This window comes from Schistocerca serialis, chromosome 4, assembly GCF_023864345.2.
Source record: "Schistocerca serialis cubense isolate TAMUIC-IGC-003099 chromosome 4, iqSchSeri2.2, whole genome shotgun sequence".
Lineage (NCBI taxonomy): Eukaryota > Metazoa > Arthropoda > Insecta > Orthoptera > Acrididae > Schistocerca > Schistocerca serialis.
Window position 1 is genome coordinate 702,586,056 of NC_064641.1, and position 19,056 is coordinate 702,605,111.

The following is a 19,056-nucleotide window of genomic DNA, read 5'->3' on the forward strand; positions in this document are numbered from 1 at the left end:
AGAGATAAAAATACAAGCTCTATGCACTGCTTATTGTCAGTTACTGGATGAGCAGGACAGTTATTGACCAACAGCATAATATTTTGTTCCTCTGATTTCAGCTAATAGTCCCAGTTACTCAACCACTTTTCAGAAATGTCAGATGTCATTCAATATTTTGTGTTGTTTTCATGAACTAAAGGTAGAGAGTGAATGTTTTATAAACAATTTTCTTGATTTTATGATAACCAAAGGCTTTCTTTACGTGATTCTGTCATATTTGCAACAGCCGTAACTGTACTTCTTACCTTAGACATTTTCTCATTCAAATAGTGTTTACCTTTAAATTTTACTGTCTCATCTGTGGCCCTATTATAAAACAAGACAGTTTCATCTGCATTGAGTAAACCATCTGGCTTGTAACCTACACAAAAAAAGGCCACTTCTTAGATAGCCACTTGTCTGTTACACCATCAGGTATGCTGATTGCTTCACCACCAATTTTCCCGTGGCGAGCTCAGAAACATCCTGTTCAAGATGAACAACAATTGAAGTTCTCATTTCCCAACGAAGTTGCAAATTCATTGCCTTCCACTTGAAGAGTACATCCATTGATTGGCTCATTATTTGATCTTTGTTGCTTAAAACATTGAAACTTCTTGAATGTCTTTGTGATTAGATGATCTCCTCTGCATGATTTTTAAAGAATTTTGTTTGAAAAGAGACTGCATTTTCTCTCTGTCCTTCCAAATTGTAGAAATCCTTGAGTGTTATACACCCAATTCCTTTGTGATGCTGATCTTTGTTTCCACACTTTCTAATTGCTGTAGTAGGTGTGACTTTTCTGCAGTATTAAACATTTTTCCCTTTTTTGGACATTTTAAAAGTAAAGCTTGCCTTGACGCTTTAATACACATACTGACTTGAAACCCACAATCTAAAGAAAATTAATTTGGAAATAAGTATTACATTGTTCTTATTAATTCCCAAATATGTAAAAACAAAAATGAACATTAGATGTTATAGCCCATATACTCCAAAAAGTAACAAAAATATGTTGTTTTATGTTATAAGTTGCAATAAGTGATGTCAAACTAAGAGACTTTTTAAATATAGCGTTAACATATGATTTAGTCAGCACCATTAGATTTCCATATTATAGCCATTATGTTGTTAAAAGCAATGTTGCTATAACCAGGATCGACTGATTTCATGTGTACATGTTTTATAATTGGTTACAATCTCATTAATAAGCATGATATGAAATAGTTGGTTGTACATTTATGATTATTCAGTGTCACATTGAAAGTGTCACATACATGGACATGCTCTAAGCTACATAGACTGCAGTGTTTGTCAGTGAGCTGTATGCTGACGTCTATTTTGTAGTGAGTGATCTAAAGATGATTGCTTAGTCAACTGAAAGTAGTCATCACATTTTATTGTTTTGTAATATATGCAATCTAGACAATTACTTTTTTTTTTTTAATTTTAAAAAATCTATATTTTATTGCTTTCTCCTTTTCTGACAGTGTCAGATGTATCTCTGACAGACTTGTCAGACTCCTTTTTCCTAGGCGTGTGGTGCTATGCCATGAATGTATGAGGCCAATGTCATACAGGATATTTATTCATTATATGTGTTATCTGTCACCAGGAGTAGTGGTTCAGTGACTATGACATTGGATACTTGGTTCATATTTATTAATAGTGAAATTTGTTTTGTAGTTCTAGTAGCCTGATTTAAGATTTCTTTAGTTTCCTTTAATAGCAGATGGTCAAAACTGTAATATTTCTTCCACAGAGACCAAATGTAATTCTTGATGATGCTGAGCAACAATCATATAATAATTTTTAGAGGAACACACTACCATTGACAATTTTATTGTTTATTTAAGTACAACTCAGATCTAGGTCTTTTATGCCATTTTAAAATATTTGACATTATGTCTTTAGCATATAATGCGGGACACTTAACATGTCAACCTCAAAGTTGGCCATAAATTAAGAACAACATTGGCTCCCCAGATTTAAAATCACCATCTTGTAACAGATAAATAAATAGTCATGGGAGCACATCACATTTAGTAAGAACAGCCTTACTTTGGTAAATAAAAGATATTATTTACAAATGTAAGCCTGTTTTTAGTAAATATTATGTGCTCCCATGACTATTTACTTATCTGTTACAAGATGGTGATTTTAAATCTGGGGAGCCAATGTTGTTCTTAATTTATGGCCAACTTTGAGCTGGACAACATGTTAAGTGTCCTGCAATATATGGTAAAGATGTAAACTCAAATACTTGAAAATGGCATAAAAGGCCAAAACCTAGGTTGTACTTAAATAAACAATAAAACAGTCAAAGACTGTGTGATCCTTTAACAAATCTAATTTGTTCCCAATTGCCGGCTGCGGTGGCCGTGCGGTTCTAGGCACTTCAGTCCGGAACTGCGTGACTGCTATGGTCGCAGGTTCAAATCCTGCATCGGGCATGGATGTGTGTGATGTCCTTAGGTTAGTTAGGTTTAAGTAGTTCTAGGGGACTGATGACCTCAGATGTTGAGTCCCATAGTGCTCAGAGCCATTTGAACCATTTTTGTTCCCAATTCCTTATTCAATTGCTCTAGTGTTCCACATCATTAAGTTTGCTGTCAGGATGACATTAACATTTTCGCCTAGCTTGAAGTTAATCATAACAGGTTATGACAAGTGTTTCAAAATGTGATTTTTAGTAAAAAGAGAAGACGTTAAATACTTCAATGAAAGAAAATATGCTTACAGTTTAAGCCTTATTGTTTACAAACACTATTTTCAAAAGGAACATGTTGGCAGATTATGTCACCACAATCAAGTGAGATACATTTACGAATTTTAGTAACAGTACTGCAATCATTACTTACTACAGAAAAATGAATATTCCAGAAGGTAAACAGTAAGAAATTTCATTGATTAACTCTAATGAAGAGTATGGTCAGAGGAATTTACGGCACTTTCTAGCCATTAATTATAGGAGGAGGAATAGATGGCTGTTTAGCGCTGGAATGGGAACAGGGAAGGGGCTAGATGGGCAAGGACAATGACTAACAAAGGTTGAAGCCAGGAGGATTATGGGAACATATATATTGCAGGGAGGGTTCAACCTGTGCAATTCAGAAAAGCTACAGAAAAGCTAGTGTTGGAGGGAAGTATCCAGATGGCAAAGGCTGGGAAGCAGTAATTGAAGTGAAGAACATCATGTTGGGTGGCGTGCTCAGCAACAGGGTGGTCCAGTGGTTTTTTGGCCACAGTTTGTTGGTTGCCATTCATGCGGAAGACAGCTTGTTGGTTGTCATGCCCATGTATAATGCAGCACATTGGTTGCAGTTTCGCTTGTAGATCACGTGACGGGTTTCACAGGTAACCCTGCCTTTGATGGGATCGGTGATATTTGTGACAGGACTGAAAGGTGGTAGTGGGAGGATGTATGGGACAGGTCTTGCATCAAGGTCTATTAAAGGAATATGAGCCATTAGGTAAAGGATTGGGAGAAAGGGTTGTGTGGAGATGGATAAGGATATTGTGTAGGTTTGGTGAGCAGTGTAATCTCTCTCTCTCTCTCTCTCTCTCTCTCTCTCTCTCTCTCTCTCTCTCTCTCTCTGTGTGTGTGTGTGTGTGTGTGTGTGTGTGTGTGTGGGGGGGGGGGGGGGGGGGGCAGGAGAATGTGGGTGTTTGAAACTAAAGAATTGGTAAAACATGGAAAAAATTGCTATTGCTATAGAGTATACAAATAAACAACACATTACAGCAAAAAATTCTCAATTACTGCAGGGAACATTTGTTGAGACTAGGAGTGTGCCACAAGGAAACCTTTCAACATAGATTGGAAGATTTAAATGAGTTGTACAATGATGAGTGAAAATGCTACTGCAATACTGTCACTGAGTGATGAATGAATTCAGTGGTATCTTGAATGAATTAGAATAGTTCAAGTCATTAAGCTACCATTTACTGGGTTGTTTTTTCTGTGGTGGTTGTTTACAGTCATTGTGCATGAGAAGCTGTAAACTTCGTGCCCTTTACTTGTGTAAATTTTGGCTGTGTCAGTTTTTTTATTACATTGCTTTATCTCACTAGTTGTAATTTTTTTATTATAATCCTGCTTGCAACTTGGTCACAGATTGTATTCATTTATTGTAGAAGCTGGAATCGGTCTTGGAGCAGGCGCCAGATGTTTTAGCAGAAGATGAACCAGATTCAGATGAAGAGTTGATGCGAAAACCAAAGGTTGTTGCCTTTGACAGACATGGAGAAGATTACCTAGATAGTTCAGGAAAGTATGTTTCTTCCCTATTTGTGTGTTTTACTAAGTCTTTCATATCACATTCTCTCTATAATTGTGCGAATGTTCAGGTATTTATTGTTTCATTATGAAAGGCTTCTTCCAGACTGCAGGGAAAATGTTACGGTAAGGAATGTAAATTATTGATGCTGTTGTATATTGACAACAGTTCTTCTGTTACTGAGAAAGGAAATGACAGACTATCAACTATTGTCTCCTACATGAAGTTTGTTGTACAACATTACACAGTTCAGGAACCACAAAATTTATGAAAACAGGACTTGCTGATATTGCTTAGTGTAGACAGTTTATTGTTACATAATCATTGTATCTCATGAAAAGTTGTTAATAAGCTTTGGACCATTTATGGAAGTTATTCTATGGAAGATGTATGCCATTGGCTGTGACACAAATAACCTACACTGTTTTCTGTCTTTTGCTTCTGAAAGCTTCTTTCAGTATATCTTGACCATTTAGATTGTTTTTCTTACCTTGTTTCACTTGCTTGGAAAATGCATAGCACATGGTGCTACTGTGCTGTGTAGATAACAAAATGTTTAATAGCTCATTATAACCTATGTATTTGACTTCAGATTGGTATTATACATATTTCATAGGCATTTGTCTGTTAGCTCATTAAAATCCTTCTGGTTGACTGTCAAGTCACCTTATAAAATACTTAAATACCATTCTTTGGCCTGAGAAAGGCTGCTGATCAATTTATTCTAGTATTTTAAGTATTTTATAAGATAGTACACAAGATGGATTTTAATGAGATTGACGCCAGCTGTAGAAGCCTACGTGTTTACACTTGCTAATAAATAAAGTGAAGCAGCCAGAAGGGGAGGATACTCTCTCACAATGGTCTTTCAGGGTAGCTCTGAACTGCAATTCATTGCTGAACACACAGTATGGCACCATTCATGAGCAGTTCATGCTTTCAGATCAGGGCACCATTCCAAATGCAGTTGTTTGCGTCGTAGTGTTAATGGCAGCCTATGCGTTGGACAGAAATTCCCTAGTCCAACTGCTGCTGGAATCTGACCAATAGTGCAGGATGATAAAGAATGTTGCAGGAAGTCCTTTATTTGTTCTCGGATGGTAGATGCAGATGTGAAGGGGTTTACAATGTGCTTGGTGCACAATGCAGTGATCCTCCCTTGTGGTGGACGCACGTGGTCACCTGGAATCTTGAAGACAAGTATGCCTGCCTTCATGTCCCTGTGTGGTCCAAAATAGGGCCACTGTCAAATCTGAATCCCTCACAAATCTGGATATTGCTAGATTTGACCTGCTAGTCACAATGAGGCACCTGACCATGTCTTCTGGATCTTCACTTTCTTTCTTGCAGGCAGTGTGTGTGTGTTTGTGTGTGTGTGTGTGTGTGTGTGTGTGTGTGTGTGTGTGTGTGTGTCGGCACAATTTTTTTATGCTTTTGTTCATCATTTGTAAAAGTAAGTAACTGAGCAAAGTGGAGTAGTGGTTGGCACACTGGACTCACATTCGGGAGAGTGGCGGTTCAAATCCCCATCCAACCATCCCAATTTAGGTTTTTCGTTATTTCCCTAAATCACACCAGGCAAATGCCACGGATGGTTCCTTTGAAAGGGCATGGCAGATTTTCTTACCTATCCTCGAAACATACCAAGCCTATGCTCTGTCTCTAATGACCTGGATGTTGATGGGACATTAATCCTTGATCTTCCTGTGTTTTAAAAGGAAATGAATTTGTTTTAAGGATATCATAGCTCTTGTTTAATACCTTGACTTATTACCGAGCGAGGTGGCGCAGTGGTTAGCACACTGGACTCGCATTTGGGAGGACAACGGTTCAATCCCGTCTCCGGCCATCCTGATTTAGGTTTTCCGTGATTTCCCTAAATCGCTTCAGGCAAATGCCGGGATGGTTCCTTTGAAAGGGCACGGCCGATTTCCTTCCCCATCCTTCCCTCACCCGAGCTTGCGCTCCGTCTCTAATGACCTCGTTGTCGACGCTACGTTAAACACTAATCTCCTCCTCCTCCTCCTCCTTGACTTATTGTGTACTTTCTTTGGCTGGCCATGTGCACTATATGGAAGTATTGTAATCATTAATAAAATATGTGTATTGGAGAGCTTCTCTACTAATGGCTTTTATTGTTATGAAATAAATCTTGCCCATAGCTACATTCTATAAATCTCAAACGAGAGGTTTGTAATTTGTCGCATATTTTGTATAGCCAGTCCTGGAACACCACAAAAATGGTCAGCTGCCTCCAGTGGGAGAAATTGCAGGAAAAACTTAGTCTTTAAATTCTAGGAATATGTCATCCAGTCTCTCATATACATTTTGCATAATTACCACAATGGTGCAGCTGAATAAATTTAGGCTTGATGGTTATATTAGTATCTTCCCAGATAGCCAGGTGCAGTCAAGCAACCACTTCTGAGACGCAAAGAGGCATGCGAGCAGTTTTCCGTACCTGCCTAGTTAAATACTGGGCTGGGTTCCACATCCTGCCTCAGATATACATTGTACAAACACTTTGGAAAATGATGTCATGTTGTCTATGCTCCATTCATTGAATATGAGACAGATGTTCAACCTTAATGTTGTGAGCTCATCGTTAACTACTGTTCAATAAAAGTGTGCATAACTTACTCAGCAACATACTTTTACAAGAGTTGCAGGCTGTTACTGACAAGCCTCAGGCTTCAGATCTAATTTCAAGCCTTTTCTCCTGAGAATCTCTTTGTACCTCCATCAGAAATAATTTATACCCAACTACACTCTCTCTCTCTCTCTCTCTCTCTCTCTCCGTCCCTCCCTCCTCCTCCATCCCTCCCCCCCTCCTCCCTCGCCCTCTCCTCCTCCTCCTCCTCCTCCTCTCTCTGTCTTTAGAAACATTATTATGGGAAGAACAGATTGCTATTCTCCACAGACAGGCACAGTGGGGGGGAAAAAAAAAAGCTGTCAAAGTCCTTCTGAAGTAGAAAACACACATACATTCACACAAGTACAATTCAGACACACATGGCTACTGTCTCCAGGTGCTGTGGTGTCCTGACTGTGGTGGCGTCATGACGTGAAGAACATTTGAAGTGGGTAGTGGGGATAGAGAGAAGGCACGGAGTGGGCAAGATGCGGTATAGCAAGGTATGGGTGAGGGAAAATGCTGTGCTGCCTATGGGAGTGTGCAGGAACATAGATCTGATAGGTGTAATGTCAGAAGATTCTGCTTTGAGGAGGCGGGGGGGGGGGGGGGGGGAGGTGGGGAAGGGGAAAAGACTAGTAGGTGTGCTGGTGGGATTTGTAGCACTGGAGTGGGAGCAGTGAGAGGGTTGGTAGGTGGAGGACAGTGATGAGAAAGTTGGGGGGGGGGGGGGGGAGGGGTACAAATAATATGTTGTAGGGAGAATTCCCACCTGTACACTTCAGAAAAGCTGGTGTTGATAGGAAGACTCCAGACAGTGCAGGATGTGAAACAGTCATTAAAGAGAAGCACATTGTGTTGGGTAGTGTGTTCAACAACTGGGTGCTTCAGCTGTTTCTTTGCCACAGTTTGGTGGTGGCCATACACGCAGACACACAGCTTGTTAGTTGTCATGTTCACATACTGGATGATCAATCGTTAACGCAACTACTTTCACAGTATGCGGGCAGCTGGTGAGGCCGGCTGCTGTACCGATGGCGTGGGTGACAAGAGGCCCATAGTAAATACGGTATAATGCGATTTGTCACGTCACTTATTTCTACCATACATAACATAAACACTTAAAAACAAAAGTAAATTATTCACTTCTATTAAGCAAGGGGATCTGGATGTTTTCCTGACACATTCTTAGGAAATTGCTCATTACACTCTGCAGTACCCTCTGAGAAATGGCAGCAATTTCTTTACAAATGTAGTTTTAAGTTCATCTAAAGTGTGTGGATTTGATTTGTACACTTCCTCTTTTAATGCCTCCCAGAGATAAAAATTGTAGGGGGTTAAATTGGGAGACGAGGAGGCCATATGTTGTTAGTGATAACTCTGTCTTAAAACATGTCACCAATTTTCTGTAATGAGAAGTTGGCTGTATGTGCTGTTGTAGAGTCCTGCTGAAAGCTCATGAAAGCATTTTCTTTCTCAGTTAATTGCCCAAAAAAAGGCCGCAAAATGTTTTCCACATCTCTCTCACTGTTAATTGTTTCCAGGAAAGAAAAAAAATAGGACCATTATTCTCTCACTGCTAATAGTGCACCACACTCAAATTTTTTTAATATGCACAGGTGTCACTTGTATTATACTAGGCTGTTCAGAATCCCAGTAACTGTTATTTTGCGAATTAACATATCCACTTAGATGGAACCATGATTCATCTGAAAACAAATTTAGGGTGAGGGTCAGTTTCTCCGTCATGCATGTTTTTCAATGTCCATTCACAAAACTACAACCTTTTTGCAGCATCACCTGGTGTAAGTTTTTGCACTGTTGTTATTTTATAGGACTTCAACTTCAATAACTTTGCCATCATTTTAACAGAGCCATAGGAAATTCCCACTTGCTAAAAAAAATGTCAAACTGATTTTCTAGATCTTTCCAGACCATGCACAGTGTCATCCAGAGTTTCTTCTGTAAGTAGTTTAAGTATTTCTCTATATTTTCTATCAAAAACACTTGTTGTTTCATGAAATGTATTTATCAGTTGATGAAGCAAACTCCCATTCGGAACTTCAACATCAGGAAATTCCTCTTGAAACAATGTCCTTACTGCACGTGCTGATTCTGTAGGCACGTATGAATCATACAGGAATACTCTTTGGTGAACAGAGTACTTGTATTTCATCGCTTCACTTGAAACAATTTCACTAAGTACACTGTATTGCGTTGCGTAATGAACACATGCTACCTGCGCAAACAGAGGCCTTGCAACAGAGGGGAGATATTCTCCCAGTCTTGCTGCCACTGGCTGGCTGCCAGGCAGTTGCATTAAAGATGGATCACCCTGTAGAATGTGGCACAGTAGTTGCAGGAAGTTGGTAGATTACATAGCTGCTTTCATAGGTGGTCCTGCCATTGATGGGGTTGGAGATGCCTGTGGCACTGGAGTTGGTGGTTGTGGGACAATGCATGGGACACATCTTGCAGCCATGAGGCAAGGAGTTGGAAGTAGGGTTGGAGTAGAGAAGAACAAGGATATTGTGTAGGTCTCTTATGCGGCAGAATACCATTGTGTAATGGATGGGGATTATAGTGGAGAAGATATTCCTGATTTCAGGACACAACAAGAGGTAGCTGAAACCCTGGTGAAGAAATTGTTTCACTTGCTCCAGTCATAGGTGATATTGAGTCACAAGAGGAGAGCTCCTTTGTAACTGGACAGTGGGTGTGTAGATGGTGATAGGTGACTGGAGAGACAAGGCAGGGGAGATCTGTTTCTGGACAATGGTGGGAGTGTAATCTTGGTCTGTGAGGGTCTCAGTGAGAGACTTCACATATTTGGAGAGAGACTGCTTGTCGCTGCAGAGTGCTTGCCACGTGGGTGGCAAGGGCATGTGGAAGATACTTCTTGGTGTGGAGTGGGTAGCAGCTATCAAAGTGAAGGTATTGTTGGTGGTTTGTAGGTTTGATGTGGATGGAGATGCTAATATAGCCGTCCTTGAGGCAACGGTCAACTCTGAGGAAGGTGGTTGTTGGGTTTCAGTACAGTGTATTAAGATGTCATCAGTAAATCTGATGAGTGGTTTGGGATTCTGGGTAGCTAAGAGGGATTCCTCTTGATGACTCAAGATTAGGTTGGCATAGGGTGGTAAGATGCTGGTGCCCATTGCTGTATAATGGATTTCTTTGCAGGTGAGAAGTAGCTGTGGGTGATGATACAGTTGATCATAGTTGTAGGTTTGGTGTCAGTCAGGCATTGGGAAAGGTACTGTTCAGTAGTGGCAGAGCCATGGATATTGGGGATGTTAGTTTAGAAGGAGGTGGTATCAGCAGTGATTAGCAGAACATTGGATGATAAAGGAACGTGAACTGTGGAGACCTGGTAAAGGTTAGGTTGTGTGGTTTATATAGGAGGGTATGTTACGGGTAATAAGCTGAAGGTGTTGCTTCATGAGAGCAGACCACAGAACCTACACAGCATCCCTGTCCATCCTTTCTCCAACCCTATGTCTCATGGCTCATATTCCTGTAGTAGACCTAGATGCAAGACATGGGCCCTACATCCTCACAGTACTACTTAATCCAGTTGTGTCGCAGACACCTCCTGCCCCATCAAAGACAAGGCCACCTGTGAAAGCAGCCATTTGATGTACCAACTAATTTGCAACCATTGTGCCACTTTCTACATGGGCATGACAAGTAACAATCTGTCTGTCGACATGAATGGCCTCTGCCAAACAGCAGACAAGAGACAGCTGTACTATCCAGTTGCTGATCATGCTGCCCAACATGAAATAAATCACTTCACAGCTTACAACATCTGAGTTCTTCTTACCAACACCAACTTTTCTGAATCATGCAGGTGAGAACTCTTGCTACAACATCCTGTAATCTTAGTGGCCTCAACCTTTGCTAGTCCCTGTTCTCCACCGACCTATCCTCTTCCCTGCTCCCACTCCAGTTCTAAACATAACCCCTCTATCCTGCTATCACACCTACCAGTCTACTACAGACAGCAAAGCATCGTCTCCCACCTGTACCCTGCTATTCCTAACCCTCCTCACCCCGTGCCTTCTCCTCATGCCCACTACTCACTCCAGCAGATTCTTGCTCACATCGGATGCAGTCGGGCCCCAGCGCTTGGGAGACAGCAGCCATGTGTGTGTTTTATGCTTTAAAAGAAGGGATTTGTTCAGAAGCTGAAATATTTTAGCAATTTTTTCATTGTTCCTGCCTATGACTGGCCTCCTGTATGAGGTTAGTAACAATCTTTACTTTGAATAACATTGTTGTTATTCTGTCCTGGACTTTACATTGTTTGATTTAGCCTAATAATTTTCCTTCAGTCATACAACTCAGTGCTATTATCCTTTGTTGCTATTCTCTTATGCATTATTTTACTCATTGTGTCTCCTGTTCTTTCTCTTCTTTCCTATGTTTATTGTCACTTTCTGAACCACACGTCCTGAGTTCTGAGCCACCCTGTACCACCAGTCTAGTCTGCACACAAGACATGGCTATGTGACGGTGCCCATTATAAGTGAAACATCTTGTGTGTCACATTCTTCCCACCGATATAATTACTCGTGGACCATCAAATTGATCACACTACCTTCTTTCACCTTGTGTGTTTTTGCATGTTTTTCTGTACCTTCCTGTGTCACACGTACTTGGTTGAACCTCATACCTAACCAATGTTGTCCTCCCTCCCTCCCAGTCCCTCTTTTCCCATACTCTGGCACACATATACTGACCGTACATAATCTGGTTACAACGTCTGTCCCCTCTCTTTACACATATCCACTCACTGTCCTGAATCCCTCAATTATTTTCTTGTGAATTTAAAATTGAGAGAGCGACGGCTCTTTGGGACATCCTGTTTACCGTAAGCCCACTCACAGTGATTTGTACTTGCTCTCCTCAAGTTGCCATCACCCATCCCAGACCATGAGTATGCTTAAAACCCTTGTACACAGGGTCCATACAGTGTTGGATGCAGATAATTCACCTAAAGAACTTGCACATTTAAGGACAGTGTTCAGAGACAATGGATACCCGATCCGGCAAATTGACAGGGCATTCTCAGCTAAAACTGATAACCGGGAAATGGATAAAGAGGAAAACGCACCAGCAAAGTCCCTAGTTTTTCTTCCCTTTGTTAGAAATATTTCCGTCAAAAAAGCAAGAATCCTTAATAATTTTCAGGTGAAAGTGATTTTCCACCCACCTTCTAAGAATTCAGGCCTGCTGGAATCGGTGAAGGATAATTTGGTATTGCGGAAGGCAGGAATTTACAAAATACGAGGTGTGTTTTTTAAGTAAGGTCCGTTTGAACATAAGTACACAACGAAAGGTTATTTCAAAAAAGTAAATTTATTTTCAGAAAGTACATACTTCACTCTATCTTTCGACATAGTTGCCAATTTTGTTGAAACACATATCATACCTCTCAACGAGTTTTAAAATACCCTCTTCATAAAAACTTGCTGCCTGCTCCAATAACCAAGAGTTCACTGCCATTTTCACATCGTCGTCGTCATTGTAACGGTTGGCACTGAAGTGTTGTTTGAGGTGGAGGAACGGATGGTAATCACTCGGCACAAGATCAGGACTGTAGGGTGGGTGGTGTAAAACTTTGCAGCCAAAACTGTCCACTAAATCGCGGGTCTGAGCTGCAGTGTGAGACTTTGCATTGTCATGGAGAAGGACAATTCTCTTTGTCAGCATGCTCTGTCTTTTGTTTTGAATTGCTCTGTGTAGCTTTCTCAGGGTTTGGCAGTATGCTTCTGCATTGATAGTGGTTCCTCGTTGCATGATGTCAACCAACAAAACACTATGCCTATCCCAAAACACCGACGCCATGATTTTGCGCTGGGACAGCCTTCACCTTTAGAGGAGTGTGTGTGTGTCTCTCCATTCTATACTCTGTTGCTTCGATTCGGGTGTGATATGCAGAACCATGTTTCGTCTCCAGTTACGATCTGACTCAAGAAGCTGTCACCTTCTTCATGATAATGATTCAAGAACTTCATCGCACACTCAAATCCTTGGTTTTTGTGGTCCTCTGTTAGGAGTTACGGGACCCAACGGGAGCACAGTTTCCTAAACATTAGGTGTTCAGAAACAATGTTGTAAAACACTGATCTAGACATGTTAGGAAATTCGTTTGAGAGACCTGTTATTGTGAAGCGCCTGTTCTCACGAATGCTCGCTTCAACTGGAGCCATCAAATCGTCTGTAATCAAAGAAGGGCAACCGGAGCGGACCTCATCATGGATGTTGTCATGGCCATCTTTGAATTCTTGTACCCACTTACGCACTTTGCTTTCACTCATAACAGTATCACCGTACACTTTGCAAATCTGTCGATGAATTTCTGCAGCAGACAGGTTCCTTGCTGACAAAAACCGTATCACTGAGTGAACCTCACATGCAGTGGCTGAGTTGATAGTCTTAAACATTTGAAAGCACAGAACAGAACCATACAGGTTAGCTACAGAGCTGAAACTGAGCAGAGTTGTTCCTGAGGCATGTCGGTACACAATGCACGTGCTTGTTGCAGTATGCATGTGAACTACTTGCGTCTACAACAAAACGGACCTTTTTTACATGCCTCGTACATTGCCTGTGAGGTATGACCTATGTACAACAAACAACACACAGAGTGGAAGAACGTTGCACAGACATAAACATTGCATTCACCTCCTGCAACCCAGCAAGCCTGCAGTTGCGGAACATTGTATCTCCATCGAACATTCAATGAAGTATGGCAAAACATTAATTTTGGCCACAGCAACATCTTTTTGGGACTCCATTATATCCATTGAAATATGCATCATGGAAAATCTAATGAATCGCGACAGCAGCTACCAGCTGGATAATTCGAGGAATCTTGTCATCTCCAAGATTTGGTCCAGACAAAGATGCCAGAATACTCTGATAACTGCAGCGAGCGACAATGCCGAAGACGGCTGATCCTTGCAGGGCGCTGCCAACGGACGGTGTAGTTCTTCTGTCACTGTGACTCTGATGCATGTGTGGCAATACTATCAGCGCACTCTATAAGGTGGGGCAGAGAATGTCTTCGTCAGTCTTCAGTGGCTCACTTGAAGATGACTGGTAGTGTTCAGTTGAAATGTCGTGGAATGAAGTTTACGATGACCGGCTGCAATCCTGAAGTCTCTTCGAACAATTATTTTCTTTTTATTCACTTTTCTGTTTTATATCATTGTGTTTTTACATAAATTTTAATTTGTTTTCATCTTTCACTATAAGCCTTATTTGCTCATGTTTCACCTTTTTTCGCTATACTTCTTTCTCTTTGTGATTTTACTCACATATTTTTAGGTATTTTTTTTATTTTTTGTTTTTTATCCTTCACTTTGAATCCTTTCACCTTTTGTTTGCACCAATACAGAAAAGTTTCCCTATTCCTAGCCAGAAACCAGTTCCACATATTGTTCTTGCATTGTTGCCTAACTTGTGGAGCCCTCCCTCCCCCCCCCCCCCCCCCCTTCCCCTCCGTTCCTTTCCCATTTGTCCTGAACATGGAATTACCCATTTCTGGCTGCAACTCCTCCTTCCAAAGTGACTATATCTGTCCAAATTCTGTTTGTCCATAACCCTCTCCAAACTAGTCTTGCAAAACCATACAAATCAAGTCCAGACGTCCTTGCAGTACCTCCTCTCCATCTGTAAAATTCCCGTGCTCTACAATCCCAAATTCTTATATCCTATCATGCAGATTGAAACTCTTCTCTTCCAGGAGCTCAAGCAGCATTCACAATGCCATCTTAAAAAACTCTTCAGCCTGTTCACAGCGTACTCCATTGTGAGACCTCCACTATCCACCATCTCTGCAAGAGCCTCCATCAAACTTCCCTTGCACCCCATCATAGCTGCCAAACTGTACCTCGTTGACTACATTTCCCTACCACCATAAAGAATCCAGAACCTAAACAGAACCAAAATATATCGCGAACCTATTTTCCAAAAGTCTCAGCCCCACAGAAATATCAGTGCTTCCCAAGGCTTTACCTTTTGCCCCTCTCCAAAATCCAATCATGGTGGGGTTGTTAAGGACTTTCTCTCTTTCCTGTGGTCCCTGGGGAGGAAATACCCCACTGATAAGACTTAATCAAAAACCATTATTGAACCCAGCCTGACTGAGTTCACTCCTCCAACCAACCATGATCCAATCCCACTACCACTAATTCAACACTGTTAACTTACCAGAAGCTTGTAACCTTGAGTCTTGCCTGACTGTCATTCTGAAAATCCCTGAACATGGAAGCAAAACTTACATATGCAGAATCCACCACCTAAAGACAAATCTCTACATTATAAATTGTAGTTGCCAACAAAGACTCCACCATTATGGCTATGGACCACAGTGATTTCCAGCAGCTGTTGGATGTTTCCACCTACAGACCCTGACACAGTGACTAAATTCCAGAAACCTGGCAGGATCTCCTGTCTGTCCTCAGATCCTTAGGTCCATTCCAGAACCTCGCCACTGAGCCTATCTCTCTCTTAACCCTACCACTCTTAGGATTCTGACCTTCTAAATGCTTCCTAAAGTCCATAAACCAAACCATCCAGGACACCCCATTGTGGCTGTTTACAGTGCCCTCACAGAGAGAATCTCTTCTCTCTTGGCTAACACCTTCCGCATATTGCTCGTAACCTAGTCTCCTATATAAAAGACACCCACTGACTCTCCAAAGTTTCTGTTCCATTACCACTCGTTACCCTGGTAGTCACTGTTGATGCTATCTCCCTCTGCACTAACATCCCCAATGCCCATAGCCTTGCCACTATTGGACACTACCTTTCCCAACACCTGACTAACTCTAAACCTGCGACTTCCTCCCTGGTCACTGTGACGAATTATATCCTTACACAAAATTACTTATCCTTTGAAAGCATCACCTACAAAGAAATCAATGGTACAGCAGTGGGCACCTGCATGGCACCATTCTTGCCAACCTATTCATGGACCATCTAGAGGAATTCTTCTTAACTACTCCAGAAACCGAAACCTTACATGGTTCAGATTCACTGATGACATCTTTGTGATCTAGACCAAGACCCAACAAACCACCTTTTTCAATGTTGACCTGCACCTCAAGTATGGCTAGATGAGTACCTACGCCCACATCAAACCTACCAACAACTAAAAATACCTCCACTTCGACAGCTGCCACCTATTCCATTCCAAGAAGGCCCTTCCATACAGCCTAGCCACCTGTGGTTGTCACATCAATAGGGATGAGTGATCCCTTTCCAAATATGCCAAGGGTCTCAGTGAGGCCTCCTCAAAATGAAATTGCCCTCCCTGCCTTGCCCAGAAACAGTTCTCCTGTTTCTTGTCCCTCAAGTCACTTACCACATACCCACTGTTCGATCACAAGGAAGCACTCCTCTCATGACTCATTATCACCTCAGCCAGGACTGGAGCAACTGAATCACATTCCCTGCCAGGATTTTGACTACCTCTTGTTGTGCCATGAAATAAGGAATGTCTTCCCCACTACCCTCCGCACCCCTCCCACAGTGGTATGCCACCAATCAGCAAACCTAAGCAATATCCATGTCCATTCCTGCTCCACCCCTGCTCCCAACCCCTTGCCTTGTGGCTAATGCCCCTCCAACATACCTAGATGCAAGATCTGTCCCACACATCCTCCCACTACTACCCACTACCACCACTCCAGTGCTGCGTCAGGCATCTCGTACTTGATCGACAGCAGTTCCATCTATGAAAGAAGCCATGTTATCTACAAACTAAGCTGCAACCACTGTGCTGTTTTCTATGTGGACATGACAACTAACAAGCTCTTTGTTCACATGAATGGCCACTGCCACAGTCTGTGCCATCTGGAGTATTCTTACCAACACCCGGTTTTCCAAACTGCATAGGTTTAAACTCTACCTGCAACACGTCTTTTGCTGTCGTAACTTCTCTGACCTCAGTCCTCACTTGTCCCTTTTCTCCACTTACCTATACCCATCCCTGCTCCCACTCCAGCAGTGCAAACACCCTTTATCCTAACAACACACCTACTAGTCTTTTTCCCTTCCCTCATCTCCTTTCGTCCATGCTTCCCACCTTTCCTCCCCCCCCCCCCCCCCCCCTTCTTCCCATCCATCAAAGCTGCATCTAGCAGTCCTGTCATCTGTCCCCACCTCGTCCCTGCACACTCCCACAGGCAGTGCAGCATCTTCCCCCATCCCTATCCTGCTATCCCTGCCCCTCCCCACACTATGCAGTCTGTCCTTTCCATATTGGTGTTATTCTATCCTGGACTTTCCATTGTTTTACTGGATATGCTTAAGACTTTCTTGGTTGTGTTATAACTGTAACACACTAAAAAGCAATAGGGAATGTGAAAACTGTCCTCCTCAAGAAGATACATGCTTTTTAACCTGATGCAGCCATTCTGATTTTGGTTTTCTGTGGTTTTTACAAAATTTGTCTCAGGAGGAATGCTGATTTGTTGTTGTTGTTAATAAACTGTGGTTGACTCATCCCTTGACCATATTGACTGAGTGAAGTAGTGTAGTGGTTGAGACATTAGAATTGCTTTTGAGAGGAATGAGGTTCAATTTCCACGTGCTCATTTAGATTTAGGTTTTCTGTGCTGTTCATGATTCCACAAGGTAGATATCAGTGTAGTCTTATTAGAAAGGATGTGGGCAGTTGCCTTTCCAGTCCTTCCCCAGTCTTACTCTCTAATGACCTGTCATCAATTGAATATTACACCTTTACTTCCTTCTGCAGCATGTGTCATAATCAGTGACTTAAGTGCATACCGTTCGAAGCTAATGATACTAGAAGCAAAAAGCCTCAGTAAACACATGTCCATAAATGAACTGTTTGTGAGATAATTGCAACTTTGAGGTTACAAGCCCCAATTAACTTGATTCTCTGTAAACATCATCCCAGATAGGAAAAGGTACAGTGTAATGTTAAGTAAAGTTATTACAGATACATTGGTCAAAGTGCTCGTGTTTTGAATGAATTCTACTCTGCACTCGTAATTGAAGGAGGGCTTTTAGTGTTGTTGTACCAGGGTGCAGGCCTGTACCTGTCACTGAAATGAGTTTTGAATCCTTTGAAACAAGCTTGATCATTTACAATTCTTGACAAGCACTGACATCTCTCTGCTCCAATTCTTCAACTGTGTTGACCAGAGTGGCATATACTACACCTTTAAGGTGACCTGAAACACAGAAATCCACGGGTTCAGATCAGGTGATCTTGGAAGCCATGGTACAGGTCCTCATCGCCCAATCCATTTTTGGCCATATAGGTGCGTTACATCTCGTCTCACCATAGCAACAAAAGGTGGCAGCGTTCCATCACGCATACATCACATCCTGTGACATTGCTCTAAGGGAACACCTTCAAGATGATGGTGCAGAAACCAAAAGTAATTCTGTCCACTGAGTTTGTTTGGTAATGTTTACAGCCCAGTAAGATGATTACCTAGCATTTGGATGACTCCAAACATGAGAATTGAGATAATTAAACACACCATCGTGGGTGAACCCTGCTTCACTGTGAATAAAATGTTATTGTCAAACGTAGGGTTGCCTACAGCTTGTTGTTGCATGTACTGACAAAACATCAGCCTATACCAGAGTCCACCTCAAAGACACTGAACTCATTGGAGATGGTACAGGTACATTGCATTGTAATGTTGCAGTATTCTCCAAATACTACTGTGGCCTATTCCGGCAATTTGTGTGGCAAATCTTCACGCCGAGATTCGTGAATAGTGTTCGACTGTTTCCAGTGCAACACCTCCAAGCACAAGTGTAATTCCTGCAGACCCACCTGCTTCCACAGCATGTGCAAGGCTACCAGTTTCTTGGAGATATTTGACGTAGCATTGTAAACATTTAACTCTCAGAGTATTTTCTGACAGGGTGTGCTGCTTGGTACAAGCATGCAGTCCCTGGTGCATTGATATTTGCCCTACCATTCATAAATACATATCCGCATACTGCTCATTATTTTAATGTTCTATGTTACCCCAGCAGTCACAGAACACTATTGACATTCTGCAGACAACTCGCACAAGTGGCACTCTTGACTGTGTACAGTACTGTCATGTCCATTCTCTT

The 19,056-nt window shown here is 41.8% G+C and overlaps 1 protein-coding gene across 1 annotated transcript in view; it reads left to right on the plus strand.

The window, feature by feature from the left end:
* LOC126473213 (pre-rRNA 2'-O-ribose RNA methyltransferase FTSJ3) overlaps positions 1-19,056 on the plus strand; it is a 116,043-nt gene that overhangs the window by 45,192 nt on the left and 51,795 nt on the right. Inside the window, exon 7 of the mRNA XM_050100123.1 lies at positions 4,159-4,295. Coding sequence (XP_049956080.1) covers positions 4,159-4,295 — 137 coding nt within the window. The remainder of the gene's footprint in view (positions 1-4,158; positions 4,296-19,056) is intronic.